Raw genomic sequence first — 22,530 nt, forward strand, 5'->3', positions numbered from 1 at the left:
ATTTTTCTAGTGATTTAATGATAAATTTTTTTATTGAATAAATTGAATTCTTGGCAGCCAAAATGAAAAAGAGTGATGCAAGAATAAGCACCTAAGGTAGCAAAGCTTGTAGCATGAAATGTCCATGTGAAGTTAGCGCCATTTATTGGTGATTTGAAAAAGATTTCAAGGGATGACTACATGGCATTATGGAAAGCTCCAATTGGCTATAACTTTGACTTTTTGGAAGTGAAAAAATGCATGAAAAGAAGGCTTGCAATTGAGGAATAACAAAAAAGCCTACATCTAGTAGTGCATAAAAGATGAGGAAAGAGCAAAGAAGTCTTTAGAATACCTATCATTTTTAGATATGTTTGAGAGATTTTTTTATCTCTATTCACCACTCACATGCTTATAAATAGAAGTAGCCATTTCAAGGACATTTTAGCTTAAGATTTTATTTTTCTCGTTCTTTAATTTCTGCACTTTCTTTTACTACATTTTACTTTCTTAGCAACCAAATGGCCTTAATCTTCATGTTTTTCTATTAATTTTGATTGCAATTTTACATTTCTTAAAGTACTTTTCAGTGTTCTTTACGATCTTGGCAATGAAATTTGCACATTTTATTGATTTTCAACTCAAATCTTCAAGTTTTCTAATTGATCTCAAATTTGTTACTCCATTTTAACACTTGACCTAATTACAATGTTTTAATTAGAACTCAATCATTTTGTACTTTTTTTTGCTCTAAATTTTTCATAATTTTGTAACTCATTAGGCTTCAACATAATAAAAAAAAGTATCAAATTCATTCCTAATCAATACAATTAATTCTCATAAATTGTAGTTGAAATCCTAGACGCTATGAAGATCAGGTGTGCAATTCAAGTTGGAACTTAATTCTTCTCTCCTCTAGGCAATTTGTTTGCTTCTTTTAACCTTTGATCTCTTAGATTTACATGTTAACTTTCTCATTTTCATTTTTTTTGCAAATTAATTCATAGATTTGTTGGCTGTTTGGATGAATTTTGTTGACAGTGTTTTATTTTACTTTATTTTGAGTTAATCTAGAATTACTACTTCATTGAACTTGATTTCTTCTATTTTGCTATGATTTTCTTATTTTTATAGTAAACTTGTTGATTTAGCTTACCCTAGCTCAGTTTAAGTTCATTCCCTTTAAAAATTGTAAATCTAATTTTTCTTCTATGAATTGTTAGTTTCTAGTTTTCAAATGTGCTTTCTATTTTCATTTTTTTAGCTTAGATCTTGCAATTTTCTTTCATAGCATGTACTTTAATTCTATTTTTACTTTAGTTCACTTATAGTTCTTGTAATTACAATTCAATTTTACTCAATTTAAAGCATGTTAGATCCAATTTTGTTGTTGCTTTTTTTTTTTTCATGTTTAGCATTAAAGTATAGTTTCCAATGTCTTCTTTAATTCTTGCATTTACATCACTTTAATTTCTATTTTGTTTCAATTCATTGCCTTATATTTTAGCTATTGTTTTTTCAATTTCCTTTAGTTTACTTAGTTTGCATGTTGCATTCTTTTACTTTGTTTACATAAGCATGTGTGATGTCTTATTTGATTTTAGTTTTTTAGAATAGCTTAATTTTCATGTTTATTCTTTGATCAAACCAACTTTAGAAGGGTGTGGGGATAATAGATACATACTTAAAAATTTCTTTACCTAATCTCTGTGAGACAATATCTTGACCAAATGATCACTATTATTACCTATACGACCTGTGCACTTGCAGATTTGTCTAATTATTCCCTTGCTTTTATTTTTCCATCTTTTTTCTCCATATTCTACAATTCTACCAACCACTATGAACTAACAACCTAATGGCCACCACCTCTCAACAGCAACAACCACCATCTTCTTCTTTTTTCTCCGCTTGGCATCAAATTTCTAACCACTACGAGCATGTTGAAGTCTAAGATTATATCACACTGTTAAAGCCAAATTAGCTCAAGTTAGATTATTTGTCAATGTTACTTACCTTCAATTATTTGTTCTTGATCTTTATTGAGTTTGATTGAGGCTAAATTTTGAGTGGATTTTGTAGGTCTAAGGTTCTTTCTCTATGTTTTTCAGGTTTTTTGTTATTGAATTAGACAATGTTTGGTTATTTTATAAATTTTTTTGGATGAAAAATAGATTAACAGTAATAACAGGTCGTTATTTCTGCTATCAATCATTACTCTATTTTTTTACCGCTATTACGCCGCTACAAATGTGAATAAAATTTTTAATCATTTTTAATGGAATAGTAATGGCAAATAAAAAGTGGTGCTACCGCAAAATAGTGGCCACTACACCGGTATCATGTTGCTATTCCAAATCATTCCCTAAACAGCTGACCACATGAGCTCTCTTTTATTGTCTTTCAGATCCTCTAGAGTTCAGAGAGAGACCACATGGAACACACCCTGGCATCCTTCTACTGCCTTGAGGATGGTGTTGTAGTCCAAGTCTTTTGCCTCATAGATCTCTAGCCTCGCGTTTGGAAAAATGGTGCCAAGGAGAGACAACAGATGTGTAAGGCCTAATTCTCGATAAATGGATGCAAAAATACTGGTGTGATTATCTTCAAAGAGGGTGTGAACCAGCCATCTTTGGTAACTTCAAGTCGAATTAATTAAACATAAATTTTGAAGCCCATAGTCAAAATTAAGCTTGACATTGTCAAGCACGCATCAGATCAGCACAAGCTAAATCGGCCAAGACTACACTTAATAGTTTAAGACTTAGACTGCTCAGTGAAAGGATAAAATGTTAGGGGCATTTTTGGGTCTTAAAGGAAAAATGGCATTTTTTCCCATTAGAGACTACCAACAAATAGCTAGAGGCATTTATGACTTTTAGGTTGACCTGACATGTATAGTGTCACATCAACTCAGCCACCTCATCAATCCATCCAAAAAGCTTCATTTTTATGTTGATTTGTCACTTCCTGAATAGATGATCAACGTCTAGGCTAGCTCGACCAACCAGATCATCCTAGCCACAGGCCTAACTGTAGGCAGCCTAGGTTGCCTCAAAACCTCTCACCCTCAATTATAAATAGGATTACTTAAGTATTATCTAGATATCTCATACTTTTCTATTTTTACACTTTCTCCTTCCTATCTTCATTTTAACCTACCTTTGACTTGAGCATCAGAATGCAATTGTTAGAAAAACTCCTAGTCTTTGCCTTTAACTGCTCTCTTTCTTCCTTTTGTGATTTTAGAGTTTTACCCATCAGCTTGGAGCTCGGCATAAACACATAGATATTTCTCAATGCTTTTTCTAATCAATGTATAAAGAAAAAAGAGGAAAGTCTTTCCAATGTGAAGAAAACATTGGGACAAATATGTGTATAGTACAAAGCAGATAAACATAAGAGTGCTTGATATAAGGTGATTTGTCTAAAAACCACAATGATCTGCATTTAGTAATTACATCTCCTTATTTGGTAACAATTTAAAAATCCTATGTGGTAGTAATCTTAAATTACTGGGGTGATAAGATCACTACATTTAGGGTTATATGATTCTAAATCTAGAGGATGAGGAAATTTTAAGACCATGGGAAAGTAATTTTCAATATTATTATTTTTTTACTAATTTATCTGAAAGATATACTTAACATTACCTTAGAAAGCTAACTAGTAAAATTTTTCAAAAATCTATTTTTTAATAACTTATTTTAAACAATTGAATAAATGTTTATTGATTATAAAAATAATAAATTTATTTAATAATTTTTTATGAATTATTTTTCATCAAAATTGATTTATACTTTATAGTTGTCTATAAAATAACATTTAACTATTTTATAAATTATTGATTCAATAAGTATTAAATTTTTTACTTTTTTAAAAGTTATTTTCGATATTTTATATTCTATGATTTAATTTTTCATCCAATACCAAATACAGTAATTTAAAATCACTAATGATTTATAATATTATACTAAATATGATAATCTAAGATCACTGGTGATCCAATCACCTTGGTAATCTTATCACCATGGTAATTAGATCACTATAGTGATTTTGAAAATGATACCAAATGCTACTTAAAAGTTTTGGCTAGTTAGGTAGATAATGAGTTGTCAATCCATATAGGATCAATTGCTAGTTTAGGAAAGTTGAAAAAAAGTGCTACTTAGATTTGTTTGGTTTACCTTTTCTCACTTTGAAAGAGAGAAAAGTCTTGCTTTGCCTGCTTTCGTCCTTGTTAATGGAAATATGTAGAGAAAAAAAATGGAAAGAGGGATACAAAGTTAGGATAAAACTCAACTCCCTTTCATTTTTTTTTTTTTAAACTCCCAAATTAAGAATATGACATGGTAAAAATTATGCGATAATGTTATGAATAGTCTTTAAATTATAATAAAATATTTAATGTAGTATTTGAATTTTAAAAATCTTGAATATGATATCTGAACTATGAATTTATTAATTAATGTAGTACTTAGAAGGTTATTTGTCTGTTACGTATCATCATTTGAAACTAAACACTCTACGAGTGAGTACTACATTAGTTAATAGATTTATAGTTCAAATACCACATTAAAGATTTTTAAAGTTTAGATACCACATTAAACATTTTATTATAATTTAAAAGTCATTTATGACACTAACCCTAAAATTATTATAAATTGAGAAATAAGTTCAAAAGCACGATATATAGTGAAATAAGTTTTTAAATCATAATAATTGGGTAAAAATCTCAAGGAAATCCTAATTTGTTAATATTATCCGGTTATTAGCTTAGAGTAAAATTTATCCTAATTTGTTAACGGAAATTACAACCCAACCATTCAATTAAGCTATATATAAGTAAAACCTTCCATTAAAATAGTATTTATGCTTATATAAAATTTAAATGAACGTAAATAAATATGTTAAAAGTTTACTTGTTTAACACAGTTTAATCAAACATGTTATATGTGTTTTACATATGTTAAACATGTCAAACATGTTTATGATTAAAAAATTATACACGTCTAAACACAAAACATATTTTTGCAAGATCCAAATATGTTCAGTTTTATATCATTTTCATTTTGTATCATCATATTCTATTTAAAATTACCTATTTTTTAAAATATTTTAGTTTATTGATTTTTTAGTTTTAGTGACTTTAGTTATTTTTAATAGCCTATGTTTTAGACTCATATTAGTATTTATATTTAATTTTAGAATATGATTTTAATAATTTGAGTTGGCTCTGTGAATTACCTTAAGGTTACAAAATTTTTAGTGTAAGGATTTGGATTCTACTGGATTTCATGCTGCATCAAAAGAACATCATGTAGTTTTGGAGTATCAGAAAATTATTGTTTTATTCTTTTCATCCAACTTTGATTCTGTTTTAGTTGTATTTATTTGATTTTATTTACTGATTTTGACCTTAATTTTTTTTATTATTCTAAGCGAGTAAAATCACTTTAAATACTATTATTATATGAAGATATTGCATTGAGGTTTACAAATAAGTTGATTTTTTTTTTTTGTAAAAATTGTGATTTAAAAAAAAAAAATCATTCCCGCGAGAACTTCTTGTGTAACTTTGTTATCCTCGTAACTGCTATAGAAACCACGATCACGATAGAATAGAAGTATGGTTCTGGTATGACAAATAAAATTTATTTGCTCTGACTGGATTAGATGATAACTTTCAAAAACTATTGGCATAACTGAATTAGAATAATAATAAATTATAATTCATAATAAATGCATAAAAGTAACTTCCAACAATTCAATTGGGCAAATATGATTTTTTGCTTAATAATAATTTAATATACTTAGATTTATTAAAGATTTTTTTAAAAAAAAATTACAAATTATAAGATTTTTTCTTTAAATAAAAAATAGAAATGAGAAATATACTATTTCTCTAGTCAAGTTTTTTTCACAAAAAATATTTAATTTTCAAAATTTTATTTCAGTTAATCAAACAGAGCCTTAATATAATAGGAATTAAGAATTGGCCAAACTTCATTTAATAAATTACTAAGAGCATTTGTATAAAATATTGTATTGCCTATTTACATATAAAGTATTCATTCTAATTACAGTTTAATCATAACAAGAAAAAGATCCCACATAATTAAAGAAGTAACAGTAAAAAAAATAGAAGCAGCTCTTACTCACTGTTACTAAGTCCATTGCTGATAAAACATAGTAAAAGAAACCCACAGTCAATGGGGCTCTATCTTGGAGGCTGGGAGGGCCCCACTATAAGCAAAAGACTCATCACTGTATGGATGGAGAGAAGCTCCCTTGGTTGCATCCTCATATGTTGCTGACGTTGAGGCTGATTCTGCATTGGGATTCATGCCAGCCAGCTGCATAATGCTTTCAATCTCTTTCACCACTTCACCCATTGTAGGCCTATCAGCCCCTGATTCTGCTACACAACTCATTGCTAAGTCCACAAACTTTTCCAAGCCTTTGGGCGTTGTACTCAAACCAATGGTCGGGTCAAGAATCTCTTGGAGATTATACAAACTTTTCGTTTTGACCATTGACATTCTCACCTCTCTTACAATATACTTCCCTCTCTCTATTGGTCTTCTTGCAGTTATTATCTCCAACATCAGCACTCCAAAGCTATAAACATCACTCTTCTCAGTCAACTGCTGGGTCATATAATATTCAGGATCCAAATAACCCTACAACAGTAACAAAGTAATTCTTAGGACATCACATACTATTTGCATTTATATAGAGTTATCAGTAAACACCTTATCCAATAGTCAAACAAATTTCATGAAGCACTTTACTTTATCCTTCTTTTTTCTGAGGAAATTTGTTAAACTCAAAATCCAGTTTGTCATAATTATAGAAATTGTTGCATTTTTTATTTAAAATCCCAAATCATGCATGCATATTATACATATTTGACATGGTGTTTTGCAAGGTGATTCCACTTTGGAGATAAAGAGGCTTAGACAGTTTTTAATGTCCGCTAATTCTCCTCTCCCTTGGAAACTTTTAATCATTGCCTCTTTGGTCCCTTTAGAAAAATCGAATTCATCTAGAGAATTATTATGCAAATTTCATATAGTAAAACTACTGTGGTTGCAGCAGATGCTCAAATGCATGAATGAATACATCATCTATAAAAGAAGCAATGACTAAGGGGTAGAGAATATCAGTCTCTACTGCAGAAAGAAAATAAACTAAAGATAACTACAAAAAGTAGCAGGTTTCTACCATATAAAAAGGCTATATTATCTACTTGAGAACGTGTATGGAAGAACTCACCATTGTACCTTTCACTTGAGTAGTAACATGACCCTTTTCACTATCACCCATAGGTTTGGATAGACCAAAATCAGAAACTTTAGCATTTAAGCGTTCATCTAATAAGATGTTGGTCGACTTGATGTCCCTATGAATGATGGGAGGATTTGCAAGCTCGTGAAGATATGCCAGACCTCTAGCTGCACCAAGGGCTATTTTAAGTCGCCTGGTCCAGTCCACTCTGATTCCTGACTTCCCTGCATTACTAGAATGTTATTTCTCAAAGAAGCAGAACACAAGTGAAGAAAAAGCTCTTGATAAAAGTAAAAGATACTTATTTAGCAATAAACTGGAATGGAAATTAACAAGTAAAACCATCACTAGGGATAATGGTAAATGCTTTCCTGCATTGAACTTAAAAAGTGAAATTCTTTGTTATGAGGATGGCATAGTGACAGAATGGTTGAAAGATGAAACTAAAGAAGCATTGGAGCTATATTGTTGAGACTTTTAGGTTCTATTCCTACCTCCAGAATAGCACTGTAGTGCAGGCTCATAAAAAAATTATTTCATTTCTTGGTGCAGTTAAGGACATTGTTAGATAAAAAGTAATATGGTCAGGTAATGAAGAATGTGAGCATGTCTGCACTGAAAAATGCCATTTAATTATTGATAATGTAACTCAATTTGGATCAATAAAGTGAGGAAACAGAGGAAGATACCTGACAGACTGTCACTAAGAGAGCCATTAGGAACATACTCATATATTAGCATTTGTTCACCTTGCTCAAAGCAAAATCCCAACAGACTGACAACATTTTTATGATGAACTCTTGATAAAAGCTCAATCTCTGTTTTGAATTCGAGCCCTCCCTGCATAGATCCTTGCTGAGCTCGTTTGATGGCAACAAGTTCCCCGGTGGGTAGAGTTCCTCTATAAACCTGTAACTAAAGAAATTCAGAATTGTTTGGAAAAACAACTTTAAAAACATTGACATAGTTAGAGAAATAGTTAGAGACAGAACAAATGAAAACACAGGTGAGTAGGAGCAAAGGTTGGAAAATAAATACAGAAGTAGTCTTGTTAATCTATTGGTTTATTCACAAAAGTTTGCAATTCATGGCATATGATAACAGTAAGCAGATTAATATAGCATCACTGTATTGCGCGATTGAGATCAATACACTGCATGTAAACTTTTATGAGCACAACATAGCATGAAAAGGAATGCATAAATTATCTAATATGTAATCTGGCCTACGGCATACTGATTGGCTGTCATCTACTTACAATAGTGCTATGTAATAGTGAAAGAACGGAGCAAGAGTACTTTATGTGAACATAGACATATCCTGGATGCATAGGTGTTTATACATGCACAAGCACAAGCGCCACAACTACAGAAAAAATCTTACATACGTCATTTGTGGATCACAGTCAACTATTCCAGTTGACATTTTAAATATGTAAGCAAACACTCTCTACATGGTCTTGGAGCACACAAATGAAGTTACTAACTTATTCTTTGTTATTATATCTTTATATGCAAAGTATAATTCTCTGTATGGTTATTATCACTTTCCTTTCCCATTAAGTTTTTTTTTTTTTGGCTAAAATAATAAAATAGCCCTTGAACTTTATAACTTTACCTAGATAAGTCCTTATTCTTTTATTGTATTTAAATAAGTCTTCAATCTTTAATTTGCACCTAAATAAGCCCTTAAACTTTAATTTGTATCTAAATAAGCTCTTAAACTTTTAATTTGTATCATAAACCCCTAACATAAATCATTTTTTAATTTAAAATAAGGGCTTATTTGGATACAAATCAAAGTACGAGGGTTTATTTGGACACAATAAAAGTGTCAAGGTTTATTTAGAAAAGTGAAATAGTTCACGGGCTTTTCTGATATTTTAGCCTTTTTTTATAATAACATAGTAATCTATTTAAAACCTCCCTTCTTTAAGGTAAGAAATTCAATGAAAACATAGTGCGCAAAAGGGGCTAGTGCTAGGGGCTTAGATGAAAGCATGGATAAAACGACAAATTTATTTCATATATATACTAGTAAATATTTCTGAAAATCATGCATCTAAATATGTGCCTGTTTGACCACATCCTCTGTTGCCTTGACCACCATTCGCAATAAGTTACAAATTTCAATGTGTCTCACTGCAAACAAACATTAGTCCAAATAAACAACAGGACATGGAGTTGGGCATGTGAGACCACCTCAAGGAGCCAAGGTGTCATAGGGATGCATGTTTTTGATGAGCACACATGCGATACAAAGGGAGAATGAGAGTCAAAATTAACCTTTCCATAACCCCCCGATCCAATATCATTGGCTTCCGAAAAATTGTTTGTGTATTTCTTAAGCTCTTCAAAAGAGAAGCATCTTGCTCCTTTTAACTGAGGTATGTTACCACTGCTCTTCTTAGAATCCCAGTGTGCTACGTTTTTACAAAATAGAATCGGTCATAAATCCGTGATATTCCATAAAATCAACTGGAAAAGGCTGAATGAAATACTTATCATACCAAAAGGATTGTTCTCTTTGGTTGCTCTTTCTGCTCTCTTCCTCTGACGATAACCATAAATCCCAGCAAGCAGCAATAGTAGAAAAAGCACTGAAGCACCAGCTACCGCTCCTATTATGGCAATGCTTGATTTTTTTGAGCTTGCAGGTTCATCTAGATGACAACACACATGCAAGTAAAATGATGAACCTAAATAAACAAAAATTTACAAATTCATTTTAGTTCTATTGCATGTGCTTTACCAGAAAACTGTTCATATGTGTCACCATGAAAAACATAAGGTCCAAAGAACTCTGGAGGAGGCTTGAAACTCTGGTTGCTAAATGCAAATGCAATCATTGAAATTCCGGTTCTATTGAAACTATTTGGACCAAATGGAAATACACTAAGGTTCACGAGAAGATATTCAAATGAATCCATCCGTGGATTACTTAGTGAAACAGTATCCACAGGAACCTGGTGGGACTGGAAGAACTGCATCAGAGACTGCTCAAGAGTTTCATATGGAGTTCGGTTTCTCAAGTCGGAGAAGAAAAAGCCTCTGAATTGTAGTGTTCCTGTATATGGATATGCGCATCTGCATGTGGGACTAGAAATTTGACCAGAACTGCATGAATTAGGCTGACAGTTCTTTGGAGGGGTTGAATACAAAGGCAAGGAATTTGATGGGGGTAGTGTGCAGTAAGTGTTTGTTGCTCCTGTCTCATCACACACTGGGTTACCCACAAGTCTGCAGAAATTGGTAGAAAGAACTTCAAAAGCATTAATAATCTTTAACATCAACTACATATCTGCAGGCAATTCAACTTCCAAGGAGTATGAATATACGGAGCCTGGCTATTCGGCAAAATAAAAGAGAAAACAAAATGCCCAGACATTTGGTCAAAGAATTATGGCTTACATTATGTCAAAGGTGTATGTTCCTGCACTGTTTTTGAAACCAGAAATGAGATTAGTTTGCAAATCTATCATTTGCAGCTGGTTGCTAACGCCTGGGCCAATATTCAACGTACCATTGAGTTGGTTGTGTTTTAGTACCCTGTCAACAATATAACAGCAAAAGGGGGGAAAATCCAACTGTCATTTCAATTTTGTGACAACTATGTGACAAATTTTGTTTAGATCCTCATTTCTAGTACAATCGGTTCTACATAAGGTCAAGCATACTCACACAGTCTGCAAATTTGAAAGCGTAAAGAATGTGGCAGGAACTTGACCTTGAAGTTGAGTATGTTCCATCATTCTGCCATACATATGATTTGATTATTCTCCCAACTCCAGAAAGAAGATATACAGACAATAAGGTGTTGTGAGGGGAATACTAATGCAGACAGAAATACTTTTGCAGACACATATATGTTGAAAGAGGCAGACAGAAAAAGTAAACAAAGAAAGCTTTTTGCATCATATCATATCCAAGGTTAGATTAATAATCTTACAATTCCCAGGCGAGCACTATATTTAAGCATATTTGATAATATTATCATTTTAAGGGAAGATGGTGGACATGCTAAATGATGAGCAAGTGTCAACAAGGCTATAAGCTACCAGCACAGTAACACCACCGTGGAAAAAGATGTGGCTTATGATATAGAAGAATGCATGGTCCTAGATTATATCAAACGGTTGAAGAAAAATTTTGGTTCTATACTTAAAACAGTAAAGATATTTCAATCTTCAGTTAAATTTCATATATCTGTGTACAAAGAGAGAGAGAGAGAGAGAGAGAGAGAGAGAGAGAGAGAGAGAGAGAGAGAGAGAGAGAGAGAGAGAGAGGAAAATACAGTGTTGTTAAGGACGGCAGGGCTGCAAGCCACGAAGGAAAATCTGATGAATCGAAACTATTATTACTCAGGTATCTGCCCATCATGTAATAGAACAAAGATTAGTAATGACAATAAAATTGTGTACTGTTATTAAGCAAGACAACTATGATAAGCAGAATTTCACTTGGAGACACCCAAAAATATGCAAGGAATAAGAATAAGAGAACGGGCATTGGAGTGTAGTTTGAGAAGACTAAAAGACTTCACTATATTACGGTAGAGTTACTAAAGCATTTGTTACTTACAAGGTGTTCAAACTGTTCAGACCAGTAAGGTCAGGCAGAGGGCCAGTCAGCACATTGTTGGACAAAAACCTAAAAATCAACATCAAATACTCTTAATTAAGGGAGGATAATAGTTCCTTTCCATCCTAGATAAATAAGTGCAGAAGACTATCAGTCATTTATGTTCATAGCTTACAGATCTTGAACACTTGTAAGATTGTTGAGATTCAATGGAAGACGCCCATTTAGTGAATTGTTGTCAAAGCGTCTGTAGCCAGCACAATAAATTTATCAGTCCTCATAAAAAACCCTGTAGCAATTCACTTCATTGAAAACCTCTGCATGAATTCCATCTTTTACTTGATCTAGATACTCACACCACCTCCAGAGTTTTCACCAGTCCAAGGGTGGAAGGAAGAGTTCCAGAGAGTTGGTTGCTTTCAAATAGCCTGGCACAGAGAGAGGAAAAGAAATGTTTCAAATGTACACAAAATCATGCTGTTATTTCTTGAATTTCATCACATTAAAGAAAAGATTAGGCAGAAGGAGCTTTTACAAAAATTTGCATCTACTTAAAAAAAAAAAAAAACGAGAGCAAGAATTCATGTCTAGCTCTCCTTCAGAAGGATGGTTTCAAATATGAAGAAGCACCCTTTTATACAGGCTGTTAAAGGTTGAGACAGAAATCATCGTTTACAGAAGAAATTAGTTATACAAAAGCGTCCTTTTCTCTAGTTCAGAATAGATTTTGTCTTTTGCAAAGCTCTTTCCAGGAAAGTCAAGTAATATACTGCAAAACCACTTGATAGAAAACTGAATCGAACTTACACATGTATCAGAGTCATTTCTGAACTGAAAAGTTGAGATGGAATTTGGCCATAGAGTTTATTCTTCCCAAAATGGCTGTGGATGATGAAGAACATTACAATAAGGAAAATAGAACCATGGCAAGAAAAGCATCTAAACAGATAAAACTACAAAGAAATTCAGCATACAAGTGTCCGGTATTAATCAACATGTCAAGCCCTGGTGTAGATCCATTTGAAACTGGGATTGGTCCTTCGAGCTGGTTGTCGGCCAGGTCTAACCAATAAAGATTTGATAGGTTACCAATGGATGGAGGAATATGTCCAGTGAAGCCATTAGAATTTAGAGATCTGCAGGTAGTATAGCCCAGCATGAAAGTACTCTGATTAAAAGAGGTAAAAGAATAACAAGTAGAAATAGTGAATTCAAAACATTATACAACCCATCATCATGGAGCCTCAAACCAAAGTTATACTGGAAGCCGAGGTAATGCCCTTTACTTAATAGTAAAACATGGCAAATCACTAGAATCCAAATGGAATTGAATGTTTGTTAGTCACTCCAGATGAATAAGTATTAAAGATCAAATTCTTACAGGAACCTCAGCAGCAGCAGGGATCCTATCGTATCGGGAATTGGACCAATGAAACCACAACCAACCAAGATTCTGCCATTTATAAAAATTAAATAAATAAATAAAATAAATAAAAGAGGTCTTTTAAGAGAGTTGCATGAAGAAATTTGCTTCCAGGTGATGCTTTGGCAGGAAATAGATCTCCTTACAAGTTTGTTAGCTTCTTTAAATTTCCAACTGATGATGGAAGAGATCCTGTGAGACCTTTATTGTAAGATAGATCCCTGAAAAATGAAGCCAAATCAGAGATGTTATACTAACCATGGAAACTACTGCCTCTAACTATTCATAAAAAATTGATATATTATTCATTAAAAAAAATCAAAGAAAAAAATTTTATTTTTATTTGTAGGTCTATAAGAATTAGCATATCCCTTGTACCCAAAGAGCAAACCTTTAAATACCTAAACATTGAAGTCTGCAGAGATGAATCTTTTAAAAATAAAAAACTAACATTTACATGTTGAAAAAAAAAGAAAACCTTTATCTAGAAGGATGGTTAAAAAAAAACCAGTTGCATAATGACATCCATGAAGAATGGAGGCAGACAGTGGGCAAAAGGACCTACAATTGCTGTAATTCAGATAAGGTTGAAATGTCTCCTGACAGCCCTCCCACCAAGTTCATGCTTGGCAATGTTCTGAAATAGATAAATGTTAAATAAAATCCCAAAGCTGGAAGAACCAAACTAAACAATGTTTTAAAAGGTCTGAAGCCGCAAAAACTTACATTGAGGTCACACGTAAACCAGTGCATCCAATTCCAACCCAACCATCATCACAAGGGTCCCCACTCCCCCAACTGGGAGGTACGTTTTTCCACTCATTCCAGAGCGATCTTAGAGCAGTAGCTGCAAAAGAATTGGACAACAGTATCCCTTGATCAAACACCAAAGCTGAATTCTGAGGTAGCATTTCCAAATCATTCGACTCATGGAAGGATTACAAATAGATTTAGCCCTCCAATTTGACTCAGATTCAGGCATCTTGTGTTTGTGGATTTGCTTAAAGGGTTGACCCCGGACCAAGTAACTAAGAGCTACAAGCATTTTAGAGTCAAGACCATCCTCTTTCCATGAAGGTTTGACTAAATTCCAATATCCAGTTCTGAGTAGGCAAGTTCATCTTTGCAAACATAGGTAGATCACATATTCTCATCTACTCAACTTAACCAGCACTATAAGTTTTTTATGCGAGAATGTTCAATCTTCAAGAAAAAATCAGCTTTGCAACAAGTTAAAAAAAACTTGGATAGAATATATATAATTAAATTACATTGTCTCCAAAGCAAAGCTAAAGAACAACAAAACTATACTATAGGAAAAAGAAGTAATAATTAGAGGCAAACTTACAATCACCAGCATCAGTTGTAGCTACTATGGTATAGATTTGAATAAAAACATGTAGCGAAAGAAACCAAATGGCAGAACCCATTTCTGAGATAAACCAAAAGCTTTCAGAGTTGAGAGTTGAAGACCTTCAACTATTTCGTTTCTGTTTCTAATTTGGCATAAAACAGAACACCCATTTGATAACCAGTTTGCAATTCAAACTGCAACTTCCTTATGTTCAAATGAGAACACAATCTATTTCTGATGTATCAAAATGATATGAAATACTTGACTTTGAATGAATCTACAAATTGCTATTTAACCAAATAGCATCAGAATTAGGATAAAAATGACCGCCCAAATTTTGGCCTTTTGTGCCCCTTTATTATTGTTTCACTCCGAAGAGGAGGACAATTAGAAAGTCAACAATCTCAAGTATGGATGATGACAGTAAAGGTAGAGATGTAATCGAGTTAAGTGAATATAATGAAAAATTTAAGCTTCATTTAAAATTTATTGTTAAAAATTCAACAATTGAGTTTTAATTTTTAAATTTGAACCAATATAAAAATGGAGGTACTTAATTCATTTAATTAAACTCATTTATCCCATAAAAAATAGCTCAACTTCCTTAACTTAAGTTGATTTTTTTTGCGTTAAAACTCAATAGGCTAGTATTATATAGTAAAATATAAAAGTCCATTGTTTGTGCGGTCATAACCGTGTCCTATTCCTAAACGTCGTTTCCAACCAATAAACCAGGGTAGACAAAAGTTGCACTGACAACTTTTCAAGACTTTGGTAAAAGAGAGAAGGAGAATCAAAGCTACTGCTAATATTTTAACTCAGAGCTTTTGAATTCTTCTGCCGTTCCCGCTTGCGTTGGATTCATCGTTTGTCTTTTTCCTGCATAATCTCGGAAATTGTCAAACAAAATGGGATGATGTAAGAAATGCGTAGGCAACGGCCAATAACGGTGGGCTGACAATTTGATGGAATACCAAGCACAAAGTCTTCAAGCCTTGAAATTGACGAAAGAGAAAACAATTTGTGCAAGCGTTTAGAGTTGAAAATCAAGTAATGCCTAAGACATGAAAAGCTAAAAGAATATTCGTAATTTACATTCGCGATCCTCTTAAGTCTAAAGCCCTTAACAATTTTATCGCGGCTGTCCTGCAGGCTCCTACACATTGAAATGTTGGAATAAGGTTGGCATTATTATACCGAATAATATTTGGATTTTTTTTAAAAAAATTATATATATTAGTTTCTGTTATTTTCATATATTAGAATATAAATATATTTATAAATATGTATGAATTTATACATTATAATAATATTAATAATTTATAAAATAAATATGTAATATTTTTAAAAATTAATTAAATAAATTTAAAAATATAAGAAATAATATTATAAAATTTTCATAATATTTTTAAATACTTAATTTGATCATATAATATTTAAATAAATATTTTTTATATAAATATTAAGATAAAAATAAAGTGATAAAAAAAATAATCAAGATTTTATTATTGTTAAACTTTATAAAAAGAGTATAATTATTTTCTTGAAAGAGATTGAAATATTTATAAATTTTGATTGAAAAAATAAAGTATAACAAAACACAAATTATAATAAAAATTAAAAAACTCAATTTTCAAGAGTTATTTTGTTAATTAATTTTATTTTTATTTGATTAAAAATAATTAAATAACAAAAAATAAGTTAAAAATTATAAAATATATTTTATATTTACATACTAATTGAAACATGCTAATCTACCAAAATTAATTGAAACATATTGAAATTAATAAAAATAATTGATATTATCTGATATCAAATATTATACAAAAGATTAATTTTAAATATATTATATTTTGATTTAATTAAAACATATCGACCAATATAATTGATAAAAATAAAATTAATAATTTGGATCGCATGAACAAGACTATCTTATTTGGAATTTTGGTAAATCTAAAATGAAATTTGGCATCGTTGAAAAAAAGTTTTATCCTTTTACCGTGTTTCTTTCTTAATAGTGTTTGAATATAATAACCAATGAACAACGCCGTTATTGGCTATTGCGGTATTACCAATTGTCACAAATACATTGCAATGAATTTTCATATGATAACAATGCTCGTGTGACAATGACCAAACCTATAATTAATTAGTAAAAGTAATTAATTTGTGACTAATTAAATATATCACTTACTAATTAAATATAAATACACTTACATTGGTTAATCAATATTCAAAGATTAATATTTCAATAAAAATTCAAAGATTCATAGTTTGATTAATCAAAATTCATTTATGAGTCATCTAATTTATTTTTAAATTAAATTCAAATAATTTAGAGATGAATCTAAATTTTATCTAATCAAAATTCATTTATGAGTTATTTTCTTTATCTTTAAATTAAATTAAAATTATTTATAAATATATTTAAATTTTTGACAATCAAATTTAAAAAACTCACGAGTTATTCAATTAAGTTTAATACGATGAGTTATCATTTTTTTATCTTTAATTAAATTAAAATAATTTAAGGATAAAAAAAAAATCTTAAGTTCTTCTAAAATTTTGTCACTGCTAATAGATTGGCATTACAAATACGACTTTCCTCCAGGTCCTTTGACACAAGTTTTAATTTCTAAAAGAACCAGAAGATTTTGAAAATTCAAAGCCTTTACAAAATCTCAAGAATTAAGCTCTAAAGATTGAAGAACTAAAAAAGTTTCAAAAAACTCGGAAGGAAATCAATTTTGTTTGTTCATGAACAAATTTTGGAACTTTTAAAACGGATTTTTCATGAAATAAAAAGAATCAAAAGATTTTTTTTCTTTATTTTAAGAATTTTTTAAGGTCGTAATTTTCATGTCTAATAAATAAAATTGTTATTTATCTCCAATTTTTTCAATCTTATTTTTTATTCAAAAATTTATATACAAATTTCTAACACATTCAGTGGGACAATCTTTACCTTAAGAACTTTCTAACAAACTAACTCTTAATCCTGCACAAGTAAATCTTGTAGTTTACCCTATTTCATCATCAAGCCCTAATGTTCCTACTCACCTGTATGGTACTAGAAGAAACACAAAAGCTCTTGAAGAAATGAATGCATGCTTAAATTCTTTTATCGCCAACCTAAATCCACTCTATGACACTTTTTGTTCAATTCAAGGTTTTGAAGAAGCTTTTGTTGGGCTACTTCTTTTCATAGATCAACTGCAAGCCACTAGTAATTATTTGAGGAATAACATAACTATTCAAGCAACAATTCTATTTCATCATCTTCTTCAAAAGAAAATTTTACAGTAATTGCTACATCATTAGAAAAACAAGATACGCTTATTACAAAAACTCTAGAATCTCTACATAAAAACAAAAAAGGATAACCAGATTGCCTCAATGATGACGAATATTAGTAATCTGATTAGAAAATGACCCACCACTTCAAACCAAAATCGGCACTCAATCCTTTAAGATGATGTGAGAATTCTAGCACTGAAGTTGCCAAAGATTCTCAAAAAAACACTCAACAAAGTGGTCATTACTAGTCAACTCAAAAATCTTATTAGTGAAGCTATTAAGAATCAGGTTAACAATGTCACTTAACTTCACACACATATGCCAAGCCATATTCTCAAAGATTAGTCATCTTAAGATGCCTGAATTACCGATGCCTGAATTAGTAGAAAAATTTATTTTACCAATGCTTAATGTCATAGCGAAATAGCAATTTTCGTTGCTAAAACCTTTTCTCAATGAAAAATTATCATTGGAAGGCTGTTGTCATTACTTATGTTGTTAAAAATATGTGCAACAATTTTCATCGTATGAAAAAGCCGTTTTAAAAAATGTTTATTAAAGCAACATTATCTCATTGATAAATAAATTATGTTTAAATAACTACTTAATGTGGTTGTCAAAACTTTCCTTTAACAACCACATATTTGGTTACGAAAACTTTTACGAAACAACATTAATTTGATTGCTTAATTTTTTTTCTTTTGCAATGCAATAATTTTTTGTTTTAAATCATCTTTGAAAACAATTACTTTGTCATTACAATAGTTAAATTAATAACAAGAATAATTGTTGCCAAACGACAAACCACAATTTTGTCATTTCTAATTTTTTTTCAAATGACATAAAAAACTCAAATAATCGATATTATTGTTGTGAATAATCTTTTCACAAAATGATAAATTATCAAAGAATGGATAATTTAAATATTTACAATTAATGAATTTCAAAATTTAATAAAATTTCATGAGTAGAAAAAGAAATTTAAAAGAAAATTAACATTAACATATTAAAATATATATTGTTCTCATTTACAATATATTTATCCTAAAATATATTAGAACAATTAAAATTCCTAAATTAGTAAAATAAAAGATTCTGAATGTAATCTTGCTCTAATGTAATGAAACAATAATATTCCATGGTAAAAATAACTTGAAAGAATGAACAGGTTGTTTGTAGAAAGGACTCAACTTGCATGACAAAAACAAAAGTCTTGGTAAGATAATATTTTATATTGACATGCTTTGTAAATTGTTTGACAATATATAAACCTAACATCTCCTAATATTGTATACTATACAGGAATTTGATTCCACCACCTGGATCTACTCTAAAAAATAATTTTATTAATGAACTAATTTTATTCTCAAGAATAACTTGCTAATTTAAGATTTAAAACTTACAACTCCATTAAGTTGGTTTCACAGTTGATGGTGTAGCAAATCCATGTACTTACTCATTTCGATGGGGTGGAAAGTCTATAAAACCAACATAAAGAAAAAAGCAAGTGGCTTTCAAGTCAATGCTAAAAGTTACAACATTAGTATCAAAAACATGCACACACTAAACCATATATAAAGAAAGTTGAAAAAAAAAAAATTGTTATGTTGATATACAATTTGATATCAACCTATATATGCACTTTTGACAGGTAAGTTGTATTTGCCAAGTATTTGCATTTGACTGGTTCTTGCATTTTAAAAAGATTACCCTTAATGAAACATTGCTATTAAGTATTGACTACTTCAAACTAAGTTCTAAAATATTAAAAGATGTAGGAAGACAGATAAAAGCCCACTAGTAAAATGAATAATCTAATGTTACAAAGTAACCAAACATGATAAAAAAGGAATATAAGGACAAACCAATTACAATGAAAATTTGGAAAATCATCAAAAGCACTTACGTCGATGTTTCTCTTTGGACATAGAACGCTTTAGGCCTGACAGTACTGAAAAAATTGTAAAAATAGAGAAATTCTCAAGTACTAATCAACCACCCAAACTTCCAAGTAAAACCCAAAAACCCAGATTTTATCTTGAGTGTGAGCACCTCATCTTCAATAACCATGCAAGTTCCAATCAAAGCTAATACAAGCAACACCCATTGCAATATTTATGTTTCTCTAAAGTTGATTTAAAACTTAAGCCAAAAAAAAAAAAAAAACTCCTATTATTTGTCATTATCTCATATTTGTTGTACTTTATTGGAGAAATGCTTTAAAATTAAGACAGATAAGTGAACTTCTATATGAAAACTATTGAGTAAAAATGATCAAGCAATGCTAATAATCTACTGATCAGCATTATCAAATATAAACTATCTTCAAGTGAGAAGTTCACAAGAAGAAAACTCGAGAAATTGAAGTTCAACCAGAACATGAAATAATCACAAAATCCAAAAAAATCACCTTCGAACCTCCTAAAGAGATTTGACAGACTAACCATATTGAATTGAAGAAGTAAACAAGCAAACCTATAGAACCAAATTGAAAGATCTCGATTATAGATAAAAAGAAAAACCAAAATCAAACAAAAAAGATAACAAACAAAAATTGAGATTGAGAAATCACGGAGAAAAGTAATTTTTTAAATCAAAAAGTATAACTTGAAATCAGAGAAAAAAGAGAGAAAGAATTGAAGAGATTACCTAAATGGAAGACATAGGAACAAAATTGAAAGTTAAAAGAGATTACCTCCAAAGCTTTTTAATATAATCTTCAAGCTTTTTCCCATATCTAGTGGTCAAGCAGTGAAGGTGTGTAGCTTGCATAGGGGGTAGGCGCTGGCTAGGGTGGCTGTTAGCAAAAGTGCGAATGATGCAAGCAACGGCACAACTAGAAGTGAGGATAGAGGCGCCATCAGATGGCTTGGAAGGGAGGTTCGAGAAGAAAAGAAAAATGAGAATTGAGAAATGAGAAATATGAGAAAAATTAAGGTTTTATTAATTTACTAGTGGGAGTTGCTAAATAAAATTCTTTAAAAGTAAGTTTGGTTCAAGAGAATTTATAAATTTTTTTTTTTTTTAGAGTTTTGATATTGGATATTTGATTTTTACGTTTGGTTTAAAATAATTTAATTACATGAAAAAATATCAAATTTTTAATAGTATTCGAAGTTTTAGAATCAGAAACTCACTTATCCTAGTGATATTTTAAGATTCTGGAGGAAAAAAGTTACCTTATTTTTAAATTTGATCTAAATAAAAAATAATGAAATAGTTATTACCCTTTTGAAAAATATATTTGGAAGTAACTAAAACTCAGTTGTAGGTTTTTGTACAAAAAATTAAATATTTTCTATATTACAATTAAGGTGTTTGGCATAAAAAAATAGCTTAAATAATCTTTTTATATTTTAGGGTTTGGGTTTAGGATTAATATTTTTATAAAAGAATTATTTAAGGCGTTTTTATACAAAAAAATATTTTAAATAATCTTTTTATATTTTAGGATTTTTTAAATATTCTTTTTATATTTTAGGATTTAAGGTTTAGGGTTAATATTTTTGTAAAAGGATTATTTAAGGCATTTTTTGTACAAAAACGTCTTAAATAATCCTTTTATAAATTAAAGAATAATTATTAAATGATCCATAATACAAAAAAATAAAATGATTATTTAAGGCGTTTCTGCACATAAAATGTCTTAAATAATAAAATGATTATTTAAGGGGTTTTATGTACAAAAATATCTTAAATGATCATTTTATAAATAAATTAAAGGAATATTTTTAATTTTTTCATCATATAAAAAAAGTGACAAATACATTAATTGATCTTTTTTCTAACAATTTTTCTTATCAATTTCTGTTACTAAAAAAAATGCCAAATGCCTCAATTGATGATATTTTTATAAATAAACATAGTAATTTTTTTGCTGCTAAAGACGTTATTTGTCATTTGGGTATTTGTTATTTATAAAACAAAATAAAAAGTTACCATCATATATGTCAAGGAAATTATGATAATTATATAAGAAATAATATACGTGGATTTTCTCCAATCAAATGAGTAAATCTAAACAAAGGATGCCTTGAAAATGGAAAAAAAATTTGGGTATCACTTTCTCAATGATCACATTTTTCCTCAAAATCTAAATTTTCGGGAACCAAACACCCTTAAGTTTTTTTGTAATTTCTTAATTGATATTAAAAATATATAAAACTAAAAATAATTCCCATTAAAATTTCATCTATAATGAGAGTATTATCAATGTAATTTTCTACAAAAAAAAAAATATATGTTGGTATTGTTTGATACTATTAAAAATTATTTTATTATTTTTTTTGTATATAATATTATTATTGTTATTTAAATATTAACAATAATTTTATTAATAAGAAATTAATTAGATTTTTTAACCGTTATTTTTGTTGGTGTATAAAACATTAAAAACATTCAATTATGCAAAAAATTTTAAAAATTTGTTATAAATATAATTAGATTTTGTAACTATATATATTTTTTCTTTTTAATAAAATAAAAAGATTTCATATTAACTATTTTTATCGTTGTATAAAGTATTAAGAAATTTTTAATATGACAACTATGAGAATTTGTTGTAAATATGATAAGATTTTGAAATGATTTTTTGGGTCATTATGAAT

The 22,530-nt window shown here is 29.9% G+C and overlaps 1 protein-coding gene and 1 long non-coding RNA gene across 3 annotated transcripts; both read right to left on the reverse strand.

Moving 5' to 3' along the window:
* Positions 1-5,974: 5,974 nt before the first annotated feature.
* LOC111275307 (leucine-rich repeat receptor protein kinase HPCA1-like) lies at positions 5,975-15,057 on the reverse strand. 2 transcript variants are annotated; one of them, XM_022860560.2, is made up of 19 exons: positions 14,621-15,057; positions 13,999-14,119; positions 13,838-13,909; positions 13,419-13,493; positions 13,231-13,302; positions 12,824-12,985; positions 12,657-12,731; positions 12,206-12,277; positions 12,025-12,096; positions 11,850-11,918; positions 11,563-11,637; positions 10,950-11,021; positions 10,680-10,817; positions 10,021-10,508; positions 9,779-9,931; positions 9,555-9,691; positions 7,959-8,178; positions 7,258-7,493; positions 5,975-6,662 (listed from the first exon to the last, which is right to left on the reverse strand). In XM_022860560.2, the coding sequence occupies exons 1-19, from the start codon at positions 14,700-14,702 to the stop codon at positions 6,189-6,191; spliced, it is 2,865 nt and encodes a 954-aa protein (XP_022716295.2). In that variant the 5' UTR covers positions 14,703-15,057; the 3' UTR covers positions 5,975-6,188. The 2 variants fall into 2 exon arrangements, with proteins under 2 accessions (XP_022716295.2, XP_089611007.1); XM_089754881.1 differs by having other exon boundaries at positions 8,019-8,178; positions 14,621-14,958.
* Positions 15,058-19,119: 4,062 nt separating this feature from the next.
* On the reverse strand, positions 19,120-21,096 carry LOC111275308 (uncharacterized). The gene is made up of 2 exons (XR_016333917.1): positions 20,619-21,096; positions 19,120-19,874 (listed from the first exon to the last, which is right to left on the reverse strand). It is a non-coding gene; the product is annotated as an uncharacterized LOC111275308 (long non-coding RNA).
* Positions 21,097-22,530: the final 1,434 nt, after the last annotated feature.

This window comes from Durio zibethinus, chromosome 26 (genome assembly GCF_047325235.1).
Source record: "Durio zibethinus cultivar Kanyao isolate XHJ-2024 chromosome 26, ASM4732523v1, whole genome shotgun sequence".
NCBI lineage: Eukaryota > Viridiplantae > Streptophyta > Magnoliopsida > Malvales > Malvaceae > Durio > Durio zibethinus.

Coding starts and splice junctions, on each gene's coding strand:
- LOC111275307 (XM_022860560.2), bottom strand. CDS start 14,702: ATGGGTTCTGCCATTTGGTTTCTTTCGCTACATGTTTTTATTCAAATC. Junction 14,120..14,620: donor TACAACTGATGCTGGTGATT/GTAAGTTTGCCT, acceptor ATTCTTTTGCAG/CTACTGCTCTAAGATCGCTC. Junction 12,278..12,656: donor GAAATGACTCTGATACATGT/GTAAGTTCGATT, acceptor TCTCTGTGCCAG/GCTATTTGAAAGCAACCAAC.